This window comes from Martes martes, assembly GCF_963455335.1.
Source record: "Martes martes genome assembly, chromosome: 14".
In the NCBI taxonomy this organism is placed as follows: domain Eukaryota; kingdom Metazoa; phylum Chordata; class Mammalia; order Carnivora; family Mustelidae; genus Martes; species Martes martes.
Genome location: NC_137902.1, coordinates 8,821,857 through 8,838,077, shown reverse-complemented (window position 1 = coordinate 8,838,077; position 16,221 = coordinate 8,821,857). Strand labels below are relative to the sequence as shown.

The 16,221-nt window shown below is 49.4% G+C and overlaps 1 protein-coding gene across 1 annotated transcript in view; it reads left to right on the top strand.

Moving 5' to 3' along the window:
- The window catches only part of LOC308354717 (scavenger receptor cysteine-rich domain-containing protein DMBT1-like), a gene marked incomplete at its 5' end in the record, with an annotated part of 109,032 nt that overhangs the window by 55,873 nt on the left and 36,938 nt on the right, over positions 1 to 16,221 (top strand). Inside the window, 6 exons of the mRNA XM_080822340.1 lie at positions 800 to 1,117; positions 3,435 to 3,752; positions 7,861 to 8,014; positions 9,752 to 9,969; positions 11,260 to 11,577; positions 15,041 to 15,215. Coding sequence (XP_080678466.1) covers positions 800 to 1,117; positions 3,435 to 3,752; positions 7,861 to 8,014; positions 9,752 to 9,969; positions 11,260 to 11,577; positions 15,041 to 15,215 — 1,501 coding nt within the window. The remainder of the gene's footprint in view (positions 1 to 799; positions 1,118 to 3,434; positions 3,753 to 7,860; positions 8,015 to 9,751; positions 9,970 to 11,259; positions 11,578 to 15,040; positions 15,216 to 16,221) is intronic.

Here is a 16,221-nt window from a genome sequence, read left to right as displayed (position 1 = left end):
ACTTCATCTATTTGAAAAATGGACCAGTTGACTCTATGCATATTTTTAGGACCATCCAAAACTCTTGGGATCCTTTGGCTCTAGAATCATGAGCAAAGTTTTTTTTTGTTTTTTTTTTTGTGTTTATCAGAGTCTTCAAAGCCTGACCAGCTTCTAAGTGCCTTCTAGTGGGGCTCTCTCTCTATTTTTTTTATTTGGCCAGTCTTGCTCTTGGTTAACCTGTATCTGTGTAACTAATGGGCTTTTTCAAAGTGAGTGGAGCGTCAAAGTTATTCCAGAGGCAGTGAGATGGAATAACAGGGAATAATAGTGAACTTGGGAACCAGGAGAGCTGAGTTTAGACCTGCTGCTTCCCAGATGTGGGGTTTTGGGAGAATAGTTTCACTTCTCCGACTTAAAGTCTCCTCGTGGATAAAATTGGCGTGCTGGTACTCTTCCGCCTGCCTCCTGAGTTATTACAAAGGTGAAGACAGGCACGTACACGCACACCCACACTAAGGCACGCCACAAAGCCACACATCACTGTGAATATTATATATAATGTTTTTCTGTACTTAGCTGAAATAGATTGGCACATTCCTCTGGCCCAATATGTACTCGATTAATGAATGTTTTAGGCTAAATGTAATTATGACTATCTTAATTGCATATTAACCTTCGAGTAAGAGGTTGACCAGTTGGCTGGCTCTTTTATCAAGTTCCCGTCCCTAAAAGAAGTGTCAGGGTAGAGAGTTTAACCAGTGCATGGGCAATGTGTAGTGTCCCTAGAAGACAATGATCACCAGGTCTCTGTCTGCAGGGGACTGGCCAGAGCTGAGGCTGGTGGGCGGCTCAGGACGCTGCTCAGGACGCGTGGAGGTGCTCCACCGGGGGGCCTGGGGCACCGTGTGTGATGACCTCTGGGACCTGAACGAAGCCGAGGTCGTGTGCCGACAGCTGCGGTGCGGACGGGCCGTGTCCGCCCTGGGAAAGGCCCACTTTGGCCCAGGCTCTGGAAACATCTTCCTGGACAACCTGCAGTGTTCCGGGGTGGAGCGCTACCTGGGCCAGTGTGCCCACTCGGGCTGGTCGGAGCACAACTGTGGCCACCAAGAGGACGCCGGTGTCATCTGCTCAGGTAGCCCCTCCCCTCTCAGTTGGTCATTGCCAGTCCCACTGTCTACAAGACCACCCTGCTAGAACTCAGAGATGGCCAGGGACAAAGACAGGGTCCTCAAGCACATGGTATTTGACTTTTGCTTTATCTCTTCTAACCTGGTCAAAAATACAAGATTTTGGGTGTCTGGGTGGCTCAGTTGGTTAAGTGATTGCCTTTGGCTCAGATCATGATCTTGGAGTCCTGAGATCGAGTCCTGCATCCGGGCTCCCTGCTCAGGAGGGGGTCTGCTTCTCCCGATGACCTCTCCCCTCTCATGCTCTCTCTCACGCTCTCTCTCACAAATAAATAAATAAAATCTTTTTTTTAAAAAAAAATACAATATTTTAACTGCCAGCCTCCCAGAATAAAACCTACTGATTGTCTAATTTGGTAAGATTTACCAAAGGCAGGTACGCTTGACTGAAAACCGACATGTGCGAAGAACATATTTAACTACGGGAATGTTTAAGGAATTTATGTAAAGGTCTTTCATTCAGAGGCAGTGAGAAGACGTCAGAGCTGAGCTGAGCAGACTTGAGTCTGGATGCCAGAGCCCGTGCCGACATTCACACTGCATTTGGGCAACACATAAGCTCTTAGAGCCTCAATTCCCCCGTCTTTAATAATGGGGACTGATGGCTCTCTTGCAGGAGTGCTGAAAGGCTTTGAGCCGTCTTCTGTAATGCACTTTCAGACACCTGACCAAAGGGCTACTTATCCGGTCATTTTTCCTGCCGTCTTCCTCACTCAATTCCCCAAAGAAATCGATGGACTGGAATAGCTCACTTTAATCACCCGATGACGTTACAATTTTTTCAGATACTTTGAATTTATGCACATGCACAAATTAGCAAGGAGCAAGGTAGTCACCTCTGGAGCATCTACTAATAACCCCTTCCAACCCCGAGAAGCCTTTCGGCAGACCAGCGCCTGGTGCCATTTGAAAGATTAGTACCTCCCGCTCCAAGTGGTGTTTGTGACCTGGAGCCACCCCGGGAGAAGCAGTACCCGCTCTCCAATTTGAGACGATACTTACACGCACGGGCTTTGCTCCCTTCATCTGTCCGTTTGCTTCTGGGCATCCTGTTCCATGCGGCAAGTCTGACCCAGCCGCAGCCTCGCAGGCCCCCTGTGATTCCTCTTTCCCGGTTCCGGAGGGTGATCATCTACATCTGAGCTGCCCCCAGTGACTCCCAGAGTGAAACCCATCTGCCACAAAGTCAGCAGTTCAAGTCGGGCCCCACACGCGCCCTTCGTGGCTGGCCACTTCCTCACCACGCAGGAGGCAGCCAACAGCCAGAGAAAAGCTCTCCTTTATGTCCACGATGCACCTGGCTCGCCCAGGCCTGTGTTATTTAATGGGACTAATTCTTCCCAGATCAGAGCAATAAATTCTTGCAAGAATGTAGTTCAAACCTTTGTAGTCAGTCGTTGAAAGCAGGAGCTCTGAAACATACTGACGTATTTATTCTTTCTACAAACAGAGGCTGATGAGTCGCTCGTGGATAGTCCAGGTAGGTCACGCTCATCTTGATGGGACTCGAGCATCCGCTCTCCCTGACTTTTCCTTGGGCCGTTTGTTTTCTTCCAGCTCTGAGTTCACTCTCTGTCTGAATTGCCGAGGTTTTCACACCACTGAGATGCCAATGGAATTATTTCTCTTGAAATTTTTGCATGTGGGGATGGCTCTGTGGGCGCGTGTGTGTGTGTGCGTGCACGTGCGTGTGTGCGTGTGTACATGTGAGTCCATATTTTTGGAGATCCGTGCATGAGGAAACGGCATGTCAGTGTCTTTCTGCATATGCTCTTCCCTCCGGCTCAAAGGCCTTCCTCACCCCACCTCCTCCCTCGCCCACGCCTCACTGTCTGGATTCCTCCCAGGGGCCGCCTCTAGCCCGATCGTGACGCAGAGCCCGTTCCTCCCCTTCCCTGTTTTTATCACACCGCGGAATAGCACCTTGTCCCGGTGTCTGTATGTGATTAAAGGACTTCAGGCGCCCCAAGGCCAGGAACCATATTTCTTTGGTTTATAGCAGTATCATCAATGTCTAACAGGAAAGACAATAAATTCCTTTGAAATCAGGTTAAACTGGCTCAAGACCCCACCGCCCCCCTCCCCGCCCACAACCTGCAGCTCAGGAACGTGCCTCAGGAAGGTGAGGAACAGGCCCCAGGATTCACGACCGGGCATGTCCCTCTGCAAACCCACAGTCCTGCTGGCCTCTGAGGCCTGGCACCGGTGCAACCCAGGGGGGTCATCTGGGCACTCACGCACTCCCCCTACCTCTGTCTGCAGGGGACTGGCCAGAGCTGAGGCTGGTGGGCGGCTCAGGACGCTGCTCAGGACGCGTGGAGGTGCTCCACCGGGGGGCCTGGGGCACCGTGTGTGATGACCTCTGGGACCTGAACGAAGCCGAGGTCGTGTGCCGACAGCTGCGGTGCGGACGGGCCGTGTCCGCCCTGGGGAAGGCCCACTTTGGCCCAGGCTCTGGAAACATCTTCCTGGACAACCTGCAGTGTTCCGGGGTGGAGCGCTACCTGGGCCAGTGTGCCCACTCGGGCTGGTCGGAGCACAACTGTGGCCACCACGAGGACGCCGGCGTCATCTGCTCAGGTAGCCCCTCCCCTCAGGCAATCATGTCTAACGTTACTATTGAAGACATTTTGAAACCATGCATCCCAGATGGAATTTACCCATCCGCCCACTCACTTCTGGTTTCATGAAACCATCCTTGAGCGTCTGCTCTGCGCCAGCCCCTGGGCTCACACACAACCTTGGGCAGCACCGGACTGCATGTGGGAGGTCTCAAATGTTCACGTACCCCAGCACCGCACAAGGCATTGCAGTGCAGAGTCCTGGGCTCTGGCCCCAGAAATCTCAACTAATTTGGGCAGGGATGTCGGAATCTACATTTTCACAAGTAGTCCAGGTGATTCAGCAGAAGAGGGGCCATGGGTGATCCTGTACTGCTTGCCGTGGGGCAGAGATGACCCAGGTGCTGTGCCCCATCCCTCCCAAGGCCAGGGACCCTGCCAGAGGACGGCTGAGTCCTGTGCCCCAAAAGGCCACGGTCCTCTCCCCTCATTCCCTGCTTGCACCCCTCCATGCTTTGGATTCACTGAAGAGAGTGACTGTTGCCTTTCTTTATGCATTCAGATGCAGAAGAACTGCCTCCTCCCACACCTCCAGGTATGTCCATATTTTTTTCTAGTCTGGACAACTTTCTAATAATAATAGTATCAAACTCACTGTTTTGAGACCCTTACATATACAATTCATTTAATCCCCACAATAACACATGGAGGCAATTACTTTTCCAGATAGGTAAACTGAGGCAAAGAAATTTAGCAGTGTGCCTAGGGCTAGCCAGTGGATTTGAACCCTTTGCCACCAGTCTCATTGACAATATCCTTTCATTGGCCCCAGCTCCACAAAGATCAGGTAAAATAGCACAAAGATGGGGAGTCATTTTGCTCAGATTATTGCTAATCCTGCAAAAAGTTATTTTGTTTTATAGAAGAGAAATTTGAGGTACAGAAAACTTTCCTGAGATCACTCAGTCAGTGGTGGAACGAGTATTGACACGGATCAGTCTGTCCATGAAGTACATGCTCTTGGGGATCTTACGACTTTTGCCTGTTTTCAAAGATTTTCAAACTTAAGGATTGAGTGATATTCATCTGTGATAGAAACCAAAAATTAGAAAAATCAGACCAACACATGCATTGTAAATTCTGAAATGATACTGGAGGTAAAGGAAAAGGCATTTTGTTTCATTGCAATAGATATTTCTAAGCACCTGCATGGGGGCAGGAATGACCTCTGTATGAATAAATGTATCTAATTCTCAGAGCTGAGGGTTACGGAGATCCAAAAGCCTGCCCGAAGTAATTCAGTTAGAAAGTAGTGGAACTGGGGGCACCTGGGGGGCTCAGACAGTTAAGCAACCAGCTCTTGATTTCAGCTCAGGTCATGATCTCAGGGTTGTGGGATCAAGATCCATGTCGGGCTCTGCACTTAGTAGGGAGTCTGCTGGAGCTTCTTCCTCCCTCTCCCTCTGCCCCACCCCCAACTTGTGCATGGTCTCTGTTTCTCTCTCAAGTAAATGAATAAATAAATCTTCAGGAAAGAGAGAGAGAGAAGGGGAAAAAAGTAGCAGAGGTGGACTTTGCAGACCCCATCCCTTGCTCTTTGAATGAACGTGGCTGCCTCCACATACACAAGTCATAAGTCATTGTCAGAAGCATCTCTCTTGGACACTTGCTTAGAGAAGACCTTAATGTGTTCTGGGTGTTCCTGGGATGAGTGGGAAGGAAGACCGTCCAAAGTTCAAAGGCCATGGATGGAGGTCAAGGGCAGCGGATAGTCAAATGAAGGCCTACCTAGAGTTCTCATTTTATATAATTCAGCTATGCTGAAGACTTCATAGATGATGGGGAGATGAGGAAGACCATGCTGAGTGAAAGGAGCCATTCTGGTTCTCTGTTGCTACTCCAAAAACAGAGTATTTTACCACAACAGTCATTTAATGACGTGTTATGTTGTTGTGGGTCAGGAATTTGGGCAGGGCTCAGATAGGAGATTCTTCTGCTCCATGTAGCTCTAAGCAGGGTCACTCAGTGGGGTTCACCTACAGGGTGGTCTGGAGAGTTGAGCACATGCTTGATGCTTGGAGGAGACAGCTGGAAGGGTGAGCTCCTCCAAGGCCCTCTTCCCCTCCAGGTGGTCTCGGACTCTTCACACGGTCTCTCCAGAAGGCTAATCATTCTTACAAGGTGGTTCCAGGTGCACAAGTGAGCCAGTGTTCCCAGAGACAAGAAGTGGAAGCTTCCAGTCCCACAGTGTCACTTCCATCATATTCTGTTGGCCAAAACAGAGGCCACTCGTGTTCAAGCAAGGAGACCTAGATCCCACTTCGTGACAGAAGGCATGTCCAAGAATGTGCGGCCTTCTTTAATCTTCCCCAGGAAAGTAGGAATATTCACTCAGCACCTTCAGACCTTTCTCGGTTGGCACTAAGTACCTTGACATTTCAGAGAAAACCCTTTACATTTCACTAACTTATGGATGAAACTCAGTATTTTTCCGCTGAATGTCAGCATGATCTCCCTTTTTCTTTTCCTTCTAGGTCTTTCCACAGCTTCTCGGGATCATATAACAGGTAGTCACTTATTTTAAACTGTGATGGTAACGCCACACCAAGAGAACCGTCACAGCAGATGCTAGGCAGAGTGCCCAGGATGTGGCACAGAGGGGCAGGCACAGCACGAGTGAGGGGCTGCTTGTCTACCTCCCAGGCCATCCTGTCATGCATGGCCCCTTCCATGAGAACGCCAGAAGGGTCAGCATCCCAGCCAACGCAGCCCCTCTGTTGCCACCGTAGCCTCCCCAAGGGGCACCCATGTGCATGGCTAAGGCCTGTAAATATTGACTTGTTAGCCCAAGGGCCAGGCTGAGAAGGGGATATGTGGATCTGCCCAGGTCAGGGTAGGCAGGAGGGTGACAAGAGACCTGAAGAGAATGTGGTGGTCATACCCAGCCTGCCTTCTAAGAGTACCGTCCTGGAGGGGGCACTCACGATGGGTACCAGCTCATGAGTAGAGGTTTCAAGAAAACCAGTCCCAGGGTTCTCGTGTCCGTCTGACCTGGCCCAGTTGTAACTATAACACAACTGAACAGGATAGCTCCAAGCTGACTTGGTGCACCCCTACTTGCCAACATCTGTCACAGTGAAGACCAAGAATCTTGGAATTCTGGGAGCATTACAAGTTAGTCAGGCAAAAACAGAAAGGAGAAAATTAAGCAACTTGGTAATTTAGGGGACAAGGTCAACAACTCGTGTTGTGTTTTCAAAATTCCTCTAAAATAATTTGATAATTCTAAGATCTCTGTTTTTTTGTATGGCATGCTGCGTGTGCGTGTGTGTGCACATGTGTGTACATATGCATGTGTATTGATTTATATGAATATAGTTTATATAACATAAATAATATATACAAATATAATTTGTATCTATTTATATGAATATAATATATTGTATATAATATAAATAATATAAACATATATAATATATTTTACATAATATAATATAGAAGAATTAGATTTCACTTGTGTAACTCTTACAAATCCAAAGACCTGTAAGTTCCAGTCTCTGTAGATACTGAGTTAAAGGAAACACAATCTACCCAGAAAAGGGGCTGTAAAATAACTTAAGGGGACAGCCAGTCATAGCCTCCTTCAACAGGCCACGTCGTCCCCTCCTCTCCAGCTCATCGGACCCCAAAGTTGTTCTGGAGCCTCTTGTTCTGCAAACCTTCCCAAACTCTCACTTAGGCTCAACAGCATCTGTCCCTTCGTCCTTCCTTCCCAACCTGCTGTGTAGATCCTCTCTGCCTCTCTCCCCACAAGCATGGAACTTTCCACTTTAGAAGAAAGAGGGGATACTGAACAGCCCTGACAAATATAATATTTTCTTTAGCAGAGGGTAAGGGGAGAGGAAAAGGCAGGGACCTCCCAGTTATTAATATTCTTGTCCCATCAGAATGAGACTGAATGGGCTCTCCCACTCGGAGACATTTAGGCTAAAAGTCTGCACAGACAGACTGTGTGCCCACTGGGGGGACCCCCGCCTGACTCACCCAGGTGTGAGCTGGTCACAACTGGGGTCCCCTAGGGGCCACCTTAGGGACACATGCTGACATCCTTCTTCCTCTGGCTTCAGGAGGAAGTGGCTCTTGTGGAGGGGTCTTGTCGAGTCTGTCCGGCTCCTTCTCCAGTCCGCTGTACCCGGAAAGCTACCCGACAGACATCCAGTGTGTCTGGGAGATTCACGTGGACAAAAAATTCCGCATAGAACTCATGATTCCGACTTTGAAGTAAGAAAACAACTTTTTCAGAGAAGATTCTTTTTAAATAAGTGTATTGGTTTGTGAATTCAAAATAAAGATATTTCTTTTAGTGGGAAACATTTGGGGAGGAAATTCTTCCCAATTTGAAGGTCAAATTAATTTTGTGGCCCTATCCAACAAGTTCCTTCTAGTTGGAAAAATTGAGTAAGTGGTTCACTGACAAATTCAAATTAACCTCATGAGGATAGATTTTCCTTTTGACTTTTTTCCTAAGAATGTCACCCACGTCCTCCTTACGAGCTTTGCCCTTGTTACACAATGGGTACCAATACTTAGGCTCTTAGAATTTCTTTTTCCTTTTTCTGAATTTTAAACAAGCCGTAGGAGGATTTCCATTCACACACGTGAGCCACCGACTCCAGCCCCGAGCCCTGGATCTTCTCAATGTTGCCTCCAAGTGAAAGGAGCCAGTGGAGGCCTGGACTTATCTCTGACACACAGGGGATACATTTCTCTGAGGCACTGAATTTTTTTTTATCTCCACAGCATGAAGTAACAGCCGACATTTCTTTTAGTGTTGCCTGTGTATCCAGGCTCTGTACTATGTATTTTGTTTTGTTGGTTTTTTTTTTTTTAGATTTTATTTATTTGATAGAGAAAAACACAGTGAGAGAAGGAACACAGGCAGGGGGAGTGGGAGAGGGAGAAGCAGGCTTTCTGCTGAGCAGGGAGCCCAATGTGGGGTTCGATCCCAGGGCCCTGGGATCATGACCTGAGCGGAAGGCAGACACTTAACGCCTGAGCCACCCAGGCGCCCCTGCACTATGTATTTTGTATGCCTTGTAATATTCCAGCATCACTACAGCCCAAGGGTATATGCCCTGTCATCTCCATAAGAGATGAGAAACTTGAAGCTCAGAGATGGTAACTGACTGGCCCAAGGCTGACCAGCCTAGGTCTGTCCGATGTCAGAGCTCCGGCTCTTCCCCAGCATGTGATTCTGTGGGCGGAGTCCAGCCAAAGCCGTCCCTGTTGTATATGACATGCATCAAGCTGCTCACATTATGCAACATTATGAGGTGCTATGAAAATCCAGCTTTAGCACACACTGACTTACTGCCCGGCCCGTGGAGTCAGGCAGGCCCTAGGCCAAAGAATATCCTAGAAACGTGTAGTCTTTGTTGACTAAAACCCTAAGAACACAGAGAGCCCACAAGGAAGTGAGAACCTTGAGCCCACACCTCCAAAGTCCATTCTGTTACAGGGAATCTGTTCCTTCCAATCAGCCTCAGGCACACTCCTCATCAGTGACTGCCAAAGTGCAGATACTCAACGTGCTGACATTTTTATTTTAAAATCGAGTTTTTTTCTCCCCAAGAATTTGAGTATGGAAAATGTTGTGAAATAGAGAGGTGGGGAAATCTGTCCGTGATGTTGGTTCCATGCTGATCGTTGAGGTACTGGCCTGGTAAGAATTCATTTGCAGTGGACACCAGCACTTCTAATATTCCATGGAGATGGTGACTGGCCAGAGCCACTAGGATTTTTAAATTTCTGTTCCTAAGTCATAACCACAGTCACCACAATCCTCAGACAAAATAAGACTTCTGTAATAAGGCATCTGCAGTTTACTGATACTTTATATATGAATATGCAGTTTAAAGTGAATCCAAATATTTAATCCTATGGTTGTCATACTTTTTTTAAATTTTAAGATCTAGGAGGTTTGAACCCGCCACTAACCCTCCACTTCGATACCCCCAGCCTGGAGGATATCCTTGGATGCCCCTATGACTCCATTGAAATCTTTGATGGCCCCAGGATTGCCTCGCTGTCCATGGGGAAGTTCTGCGCCTCGGTGGCTGTGATATTTTTCTCCTCCTCAGACATCATGACCGTGGTGTTCCGAAGTGATTCTATGATCACCAACACTGGCTTTTATGCTCTGTTCAATGTAATTCCACAGGGCGAAGGAAAGTCAGGTAGGAAGCTTCCGGTCCTTAAAAGGCAGAACAGTTGGGGCGCCTGGGTGGCTCAGTGGGTTAAAGCCTCTGCCTTCAGCTCAGGTCATGATCCCAGGGTCCTGGGATCGAGCCCTGCATCGGGCTCTCTGCCCAGCAGGGAACCTGTTTCCTACTCTCTCTCTCTCTTTCTCTGCCTGCCTCTCTGCCTACTTGTGATCTCTGTCTAATAAATAAATAAAATCTTAAAAAAAAAAAAAAAGAACAGTTTTCTAACTGGAGAGACTCCCCTGTTCGCAGAGGCCTGGGATTCACTTTTTAAAACACCCCACAACTGGCCCCATAAACCCTGCTGTGTAGCTGTTAGATTTTCCCACTAAGAGCATCATGTGGGCAATGGAAATCAGGCAGTGGTGTGAGGCTGAAATGACACGATGATTTGGGGGTAATGGTAGCTCCTGGGAAGACCTTTCTCACTGTCGCCTCTAAGGGGAAGAAGCTTTAAATGTGTAGACGAGAAAGGAGCTTTAAGTATGTAGAGCCTGGGGGACAGAAGAGAACGCCTGGGTGGGGAGGGTGCTCCTGCTGCTCGAGTGGGAACGGATGACCTTGCTCAGGGGACACGTGATGGGTGACAACGAGGGGGCATTCTAGGCAGAGAGAATAGCAAATACAAAGGTTCTTGAGGATACGCTGGAGAAACAGAAACCAAAGTGAGTGTGGCAGAACTTGTGAACGCGGTAAGGGAAGGTCTCCAGGAGACAGCATGCTGTTCCAGCTGGCCACAGCCCATCGGCCCAGAAAGAGCCATCCCCATGGGGCTTTATGAAGTCCTAGACAGGCTGGCGGCCCAAGTCCTTCAAAGCATTAAATTGACATTTACCCAAGTCACGTCCATAAACACAGTTGGGGACCCCTTCCTCCAGGGCCCCAGGATTGTGTCAGAGACCCACACGGTAAGACCTGCAGAAACCAAGATGTGCTGGGTGCTGAGCACTGTGCTTTGTATCCACACTCCCACACACTCATCACCCCTCTGAGATGCATGCTGCTGGAGTCCCCATTTTACAGATGAGGAAACTGAGGTCCAGGGAGATGAAACAACTTGTCAAAAGCTACACAACTAGAGAGCAGTAGAGCTGAATTCAAACCCTCTTCTGCCTCGCCCTTATGCCTGGAATCCCTATTACTGAATAAGACAGCCTTAGGTTTTGTTCTTGCCTTTATTTACCTGAGACACAAGTGCAGGAGCTAGAAATCCTTCCTACTTAAAAATTCCTAAGTTTAAAACTAAAACCCTACTCTGTTTAGAAGATGGACCCGAGCTGCGGCTGGTAGGCGGATCTGGACAGTGCTCTGGACGCGTGGAGGTCCTCCACCAGGGGAACTGGGGCACCGTGTGTGATGACCTCTGGGACCTGAACGAAGCCGAGGTCGTGTGCCGACAACTGGGGTGCGGACGGGCCATTGCAGCCCCTGGAAAGGCTCACTTCGGCCCAGGCTCCGGAAACATCCTCCTGGATAACATCCAGTGTTCGGGAAGCGAGAACCACCTTGGCCAGTGCCCCAGCTCCAGCTGGTCGGACCACAACTGTGGCCACCATGAAGACGCAGGTGTCATCTGCTCAGGTAGCTCTCCTCACAGGGCGGGTTCTTTCTGACCTTTCGACCAGTGCAATTTGAGTGATGGGTGGAGGGTACGCACAGAGCAGGGCCAGGGGAGCTGAGAAGGGCAGCCCCACAGATGAGCATCCCAGCCAGGCAGATGAAGAATGCTGAGAGCCCGACTCCCCTTTAAAGAAATGCATACCGGAGCCGTTCAGTTGGCAGGTCCTTTTCTCTGCAACCTCTCCCAGGTCTGAGCTCCTTTTCCAGAATCTAACATGCCCTTGTTCCTATTTATGTAACATGAAGTTTACCTGTTTAAGACTCCCTCACACTAGGAACCCACCACTTGTCTTCATAAAATGTAACTTGGATTTCCTAAATTTACCTTTTTTTTAATTCATGCAGATGCTGGGGCCTGGGCTCCAGATGTGATCCCCACATCTCCAGGTAGGTCCCATACCTCGAACTTCTAATATCTCTGCAAAGTGAATAAGAAATCTAATCTGCCTTGAGCTAGACGCTGCTGGACAGTGACCTAGACACTGATCTCCCAGGGAGCTTTGAAATCCTTGATGTCCAGGCTGCGCCCAGACCAGTCACCTCAGAATCTCTGGGCTCACCCCAACCCGACCGGTCATCAGTAGTATTTAAAGCCTCCCGTGTGATTCCAACATGCAGCAAGTTGAGAACCAGTGGCTGGGACAGTGCGCTAAGAGCCACATTTCCCAAATGAGATGGCATCCCAAACTCCCTTCTGGGCAGAAGAGCAAGGAAGGACAGGAGGGGGAAGGGACAAGAAGTTCCACCACGAGGGCTGAGAAGAGGGTCAAGGTGGAGAGGAGAGAAGGTAGGAAGGTTTGCCTTCCAAGACCACGAGTTGGAAAACGAAAGCATGGGAGAAAGCACAGACGAGTCTACGCCACACTCTCCCAGTGGGTCAAAAACAGGCTGAGCGTGAGAAGTGAAGCCATTTGGGGCCACTCTGGGAGACTTTGGACTTCGCCGATAACTCAGGAATAGAGAAGGGGACGCGTTGTTCTGGTAACCGACTCCGAGTCAGTGCGCGGCAGTGACCTCCAAACTCAAGACTCCAGTGATATCTGAGCACGTGTGGTCCTGCCTCCTGCAGCCGCCGGTCCCTCCCGGACAGGCTCTCAGCAACCCACTTCCCCACCTGCCCGCACCCTGGGCCGCACCCAGCCTCCTTCCCAGCCCTCCACAGTGGCTAATTCCACCCTCTGCCTTCACCGGGGGCCTGGGGTGGGGAAGGTCAAGGTTGAGGTGCACCCTGCAGGGTTTGGGGGCTGGGCAAGGTGGCTAGAGGCCTCCTCCCTACCAGGGTCTGGCACCACCGTGGCACACTTGGAAGGACACTTGGTGGGGGGTCCTTTTACCTACTCCAGTACAGATCTCAAGGGCATCCCAGGTGGAGGTCACCGTGCCCCGGAGGCTGCCCACCTCATGTAGGGTGCAGAAGTGAACCTGCAGGAAGGGGCAGTTGACTTCCCCACCTGCAGCTGAGGCCCCACATTGTCATTTTGCATTGGGACCCACAATGCATACAACAGCTGGGGAGGGGAGGTAGAGCCCACAGAGCCGTTTCTCAGGGGCGGACAAGCCACTACCTCCCTTTGGTGGCCTCTGGCTTTTCTTTTCTTTCCCAGTGAGGAATCTCCCCGAGTCTGGAGCCAGAGAGGAGGAGGGGGAGGGAGGACACGGCTTCCGGTTCCTCAGACGGCTCTGTGCCGAGCCCACTTGCCGTCTAGGGCTGCAAACCTCAGAGGGCTCTTCTCTCTTTTCTCTCTGCTGCAGTATTCTTTTCTGAGTCAGGTGTGCATAGCCCACTGAATAAGAGAAGGCATCATGGAATAAAAGACATTACGGGGGAAAATGAAATCTTTATGTCACGTACTATCCACCTATGGGTGAATCACTTCTCCATAAAGCATTATGTATTTGCAGGGACACACACAAAATAAGGCTTTTGCCGTTTAATTCTCTCAGGGAAACACTGCATCTCAAACATTTTAACAAAAGGGAATTGCCTCTTTTGTTTTTTAAGATTTATATATTTATTTGAGAGAGAGAGGGAGAGAGAGGGTGAGCGGCTGGAGAGGCAGAGGGAAAGGGAGGAGGAAACTTAAGCTGACTCCTCGCTGAACACGGAGCCAGACGTGGGGCTCAGTCTCACCACCCTGAGATCACGACCCCGAGATCACCGCAAAAGGGAATTGCTTCTGAGACAAATTTATGTCAGAAGAAATTTACTCCGCTGCTGTCCCGCACCCTTCCTGGCGAAGGACTGAGAAGGAAGGACAGCAGGTCCTCACTGCTCTGCGGCCCAGGAAGGACCATGGAGACAAAGGAAAGCTCGAATGCATCTGACCTACAGGCTTCAAACTCCGTGCCCACTAATCCCTGGTGTAAAACTCTGACAGGCACCTGCTTTCAAAACCTGCCCTGTCCTTGACCTGCCTAAGGACACATCTAGAATACAGAAATACATGCTTCACAGAAATCAAAGCCAAAAGGACGCCAGAAAGGAGGACGCTCCCCCCACCCCCCGGGGCCCGACGACCTCAGTGGAAGGCTTGTCCTTTCCCCACCCAGGTTCTCGGCTGTCTGGTTTTTGTCCTTTGTCCCTATGCCTTTCTACACGTTCTGCAGTGGTGTGCGCTCATAAGCCCAGTGATGTTACTGTGGGTGACACCTCGTGACTGATCGATCTCAGGACAGCCCAGGGCTTGGAGGATCCTAAGGCAGAAGAGAAAGCAAGTCACGTAGCTGTGCATTGTCTGTGATTTCTTGGTGAATCACTGAAAGAAAGGGAGAGACCGCGCCCCCCATTAGGAGAAAAAAGAGGAATGGGGGAGCCCAGTGCAGTGGGCTCAAGGGTAGTAACAGGTGCATTCATTTGTATGTAACGGTAAGACGCTTTTGTAATGCTGAGCTCCTTCCTGATCTTCTTTGGTTTCGGTTTTTGCAGCTCCCGTCCCTCAAGGGCCTCCACCACAAGGTAACTCTCCTTCATTGAAAGTACAGCCTGTCAAGGATGGAATCAGTCTTGATAATTCATAAGAGCAGACTAGAGGTCTGCCTGTCCTGGCTGTCTGAGGGGAAGGAATCAGTGGGACGGAGCCCTCAGGACGGATGGTTGATCTACGCTGAACGGAGCCGGTTTGCACGGCAGGAAGCTGGGCAGAACGTTAATGATATATCAGCGGGACACCGCACTCCTGCCATGGACATGTCCCCATCCCATTTCCAGTCTCACCTACAATCTTAGGGTCCTGCCCTGGTACCAGCCACACATCTTTTCTTCCCCTCATTCCCTCTCAGGGGTACAACCACATACCAGCCAAGCTACAACGAAGTCTATACCACCACGATCCCTTCCCATTTTGCGATTCCCTGTTGAGCTTGATGGAATTCTGGATTCTACTCCCGGGAAAAGACAAGGTGCACGCCTGAAGGAGCCAACCAGTGGTCTCTTGTCTGCCCACAGGAGGAAGTAACTCTTGTGGAGGACTAATTTCAGGCCTCTTGGGCTCCTTCTCCAGTCCTTGGTATCCAACGAACTACCCCACTGACGTGGAGTGCATCTGGGTGATACATGTGGCTGAGAAGTTCCACATAGAACTGGTGATCCCAAGCCTGAAGTAAGCACCTTTGCCTTTTTCTACTTCAATGTCTCTCATGCCCCTACTAAGAGTTTTCTTTCCCAGATTAACCAGCCTCAATTCATTCATTCCTACTCCTTTCTCTACCTGTACCCACCTTTAAAGGAATTTATCCTATTTTAATGCATATTTATATGCATATATATTTACATATCCATATACACATCCATATACCCGAGTCACTTTTTAATGGAAATATTGCTTTTCTTGATAATGTTGAACCTGGTTTCATGTTTCTACATTGGGTCCCATCTGGGTCATTCCCTCTTCCTGACATTGTTCACAGTCTGTGCCAGACCTCCACCACTGTTCCCGCCCCAGCACATCAGCCTCAGGCATCCAGGAGTGGAATGGTTAACGCTGTCCTCAAAGGGGAAATAGGTCTGCAGCGGAGTGAGGGATGCATCCGACTCGTTTTACCCGATGGCCAAGATTCCTTTCAAAGGGGGAGAACAAAAACCAGAATCAGGGAGCATTGCCTATTGTGAGGGAAGTGTATTTTTCATTCCTTCCTTCCACACCCATGAATCCAGTGAAAGCAAGGTGAGCAGATTTGGTACGGTAGCTGCAAATCTATGAAACTCACAGTTCTATGACTTGGGGGCTCAGAGCGTCGTTTTCTCACTTCGGGAAGATGGTTACTGCAAACAGCTGTACTGACCCACTCTCCCCACGGCCTCAAGGTGACTTTCCCAACATAAATTTCCTACTACAATTTCAGGTTTTACAAATCAAAAAACTGCTTCCTGTGTTGCCTACAGTCAAAGCTTAGTTACTGACTTCCAGGTTTTGATGTGTTTAAGCCTAGATTTATTGATATTTGCCTTTTGTGTCTAAGGACATGAAGTTAGTTATTTTGCGCCAGTGAGGCTCAGCTGACAAGGACAGACCCCACGGGACATTTGGCCGTGCCTGGAGGCATTTTTTTATTGTTCAGGTAGGGGCAGGGAGTACCAGAGTCACACAGTGGGTGGAGGCCAGGGAC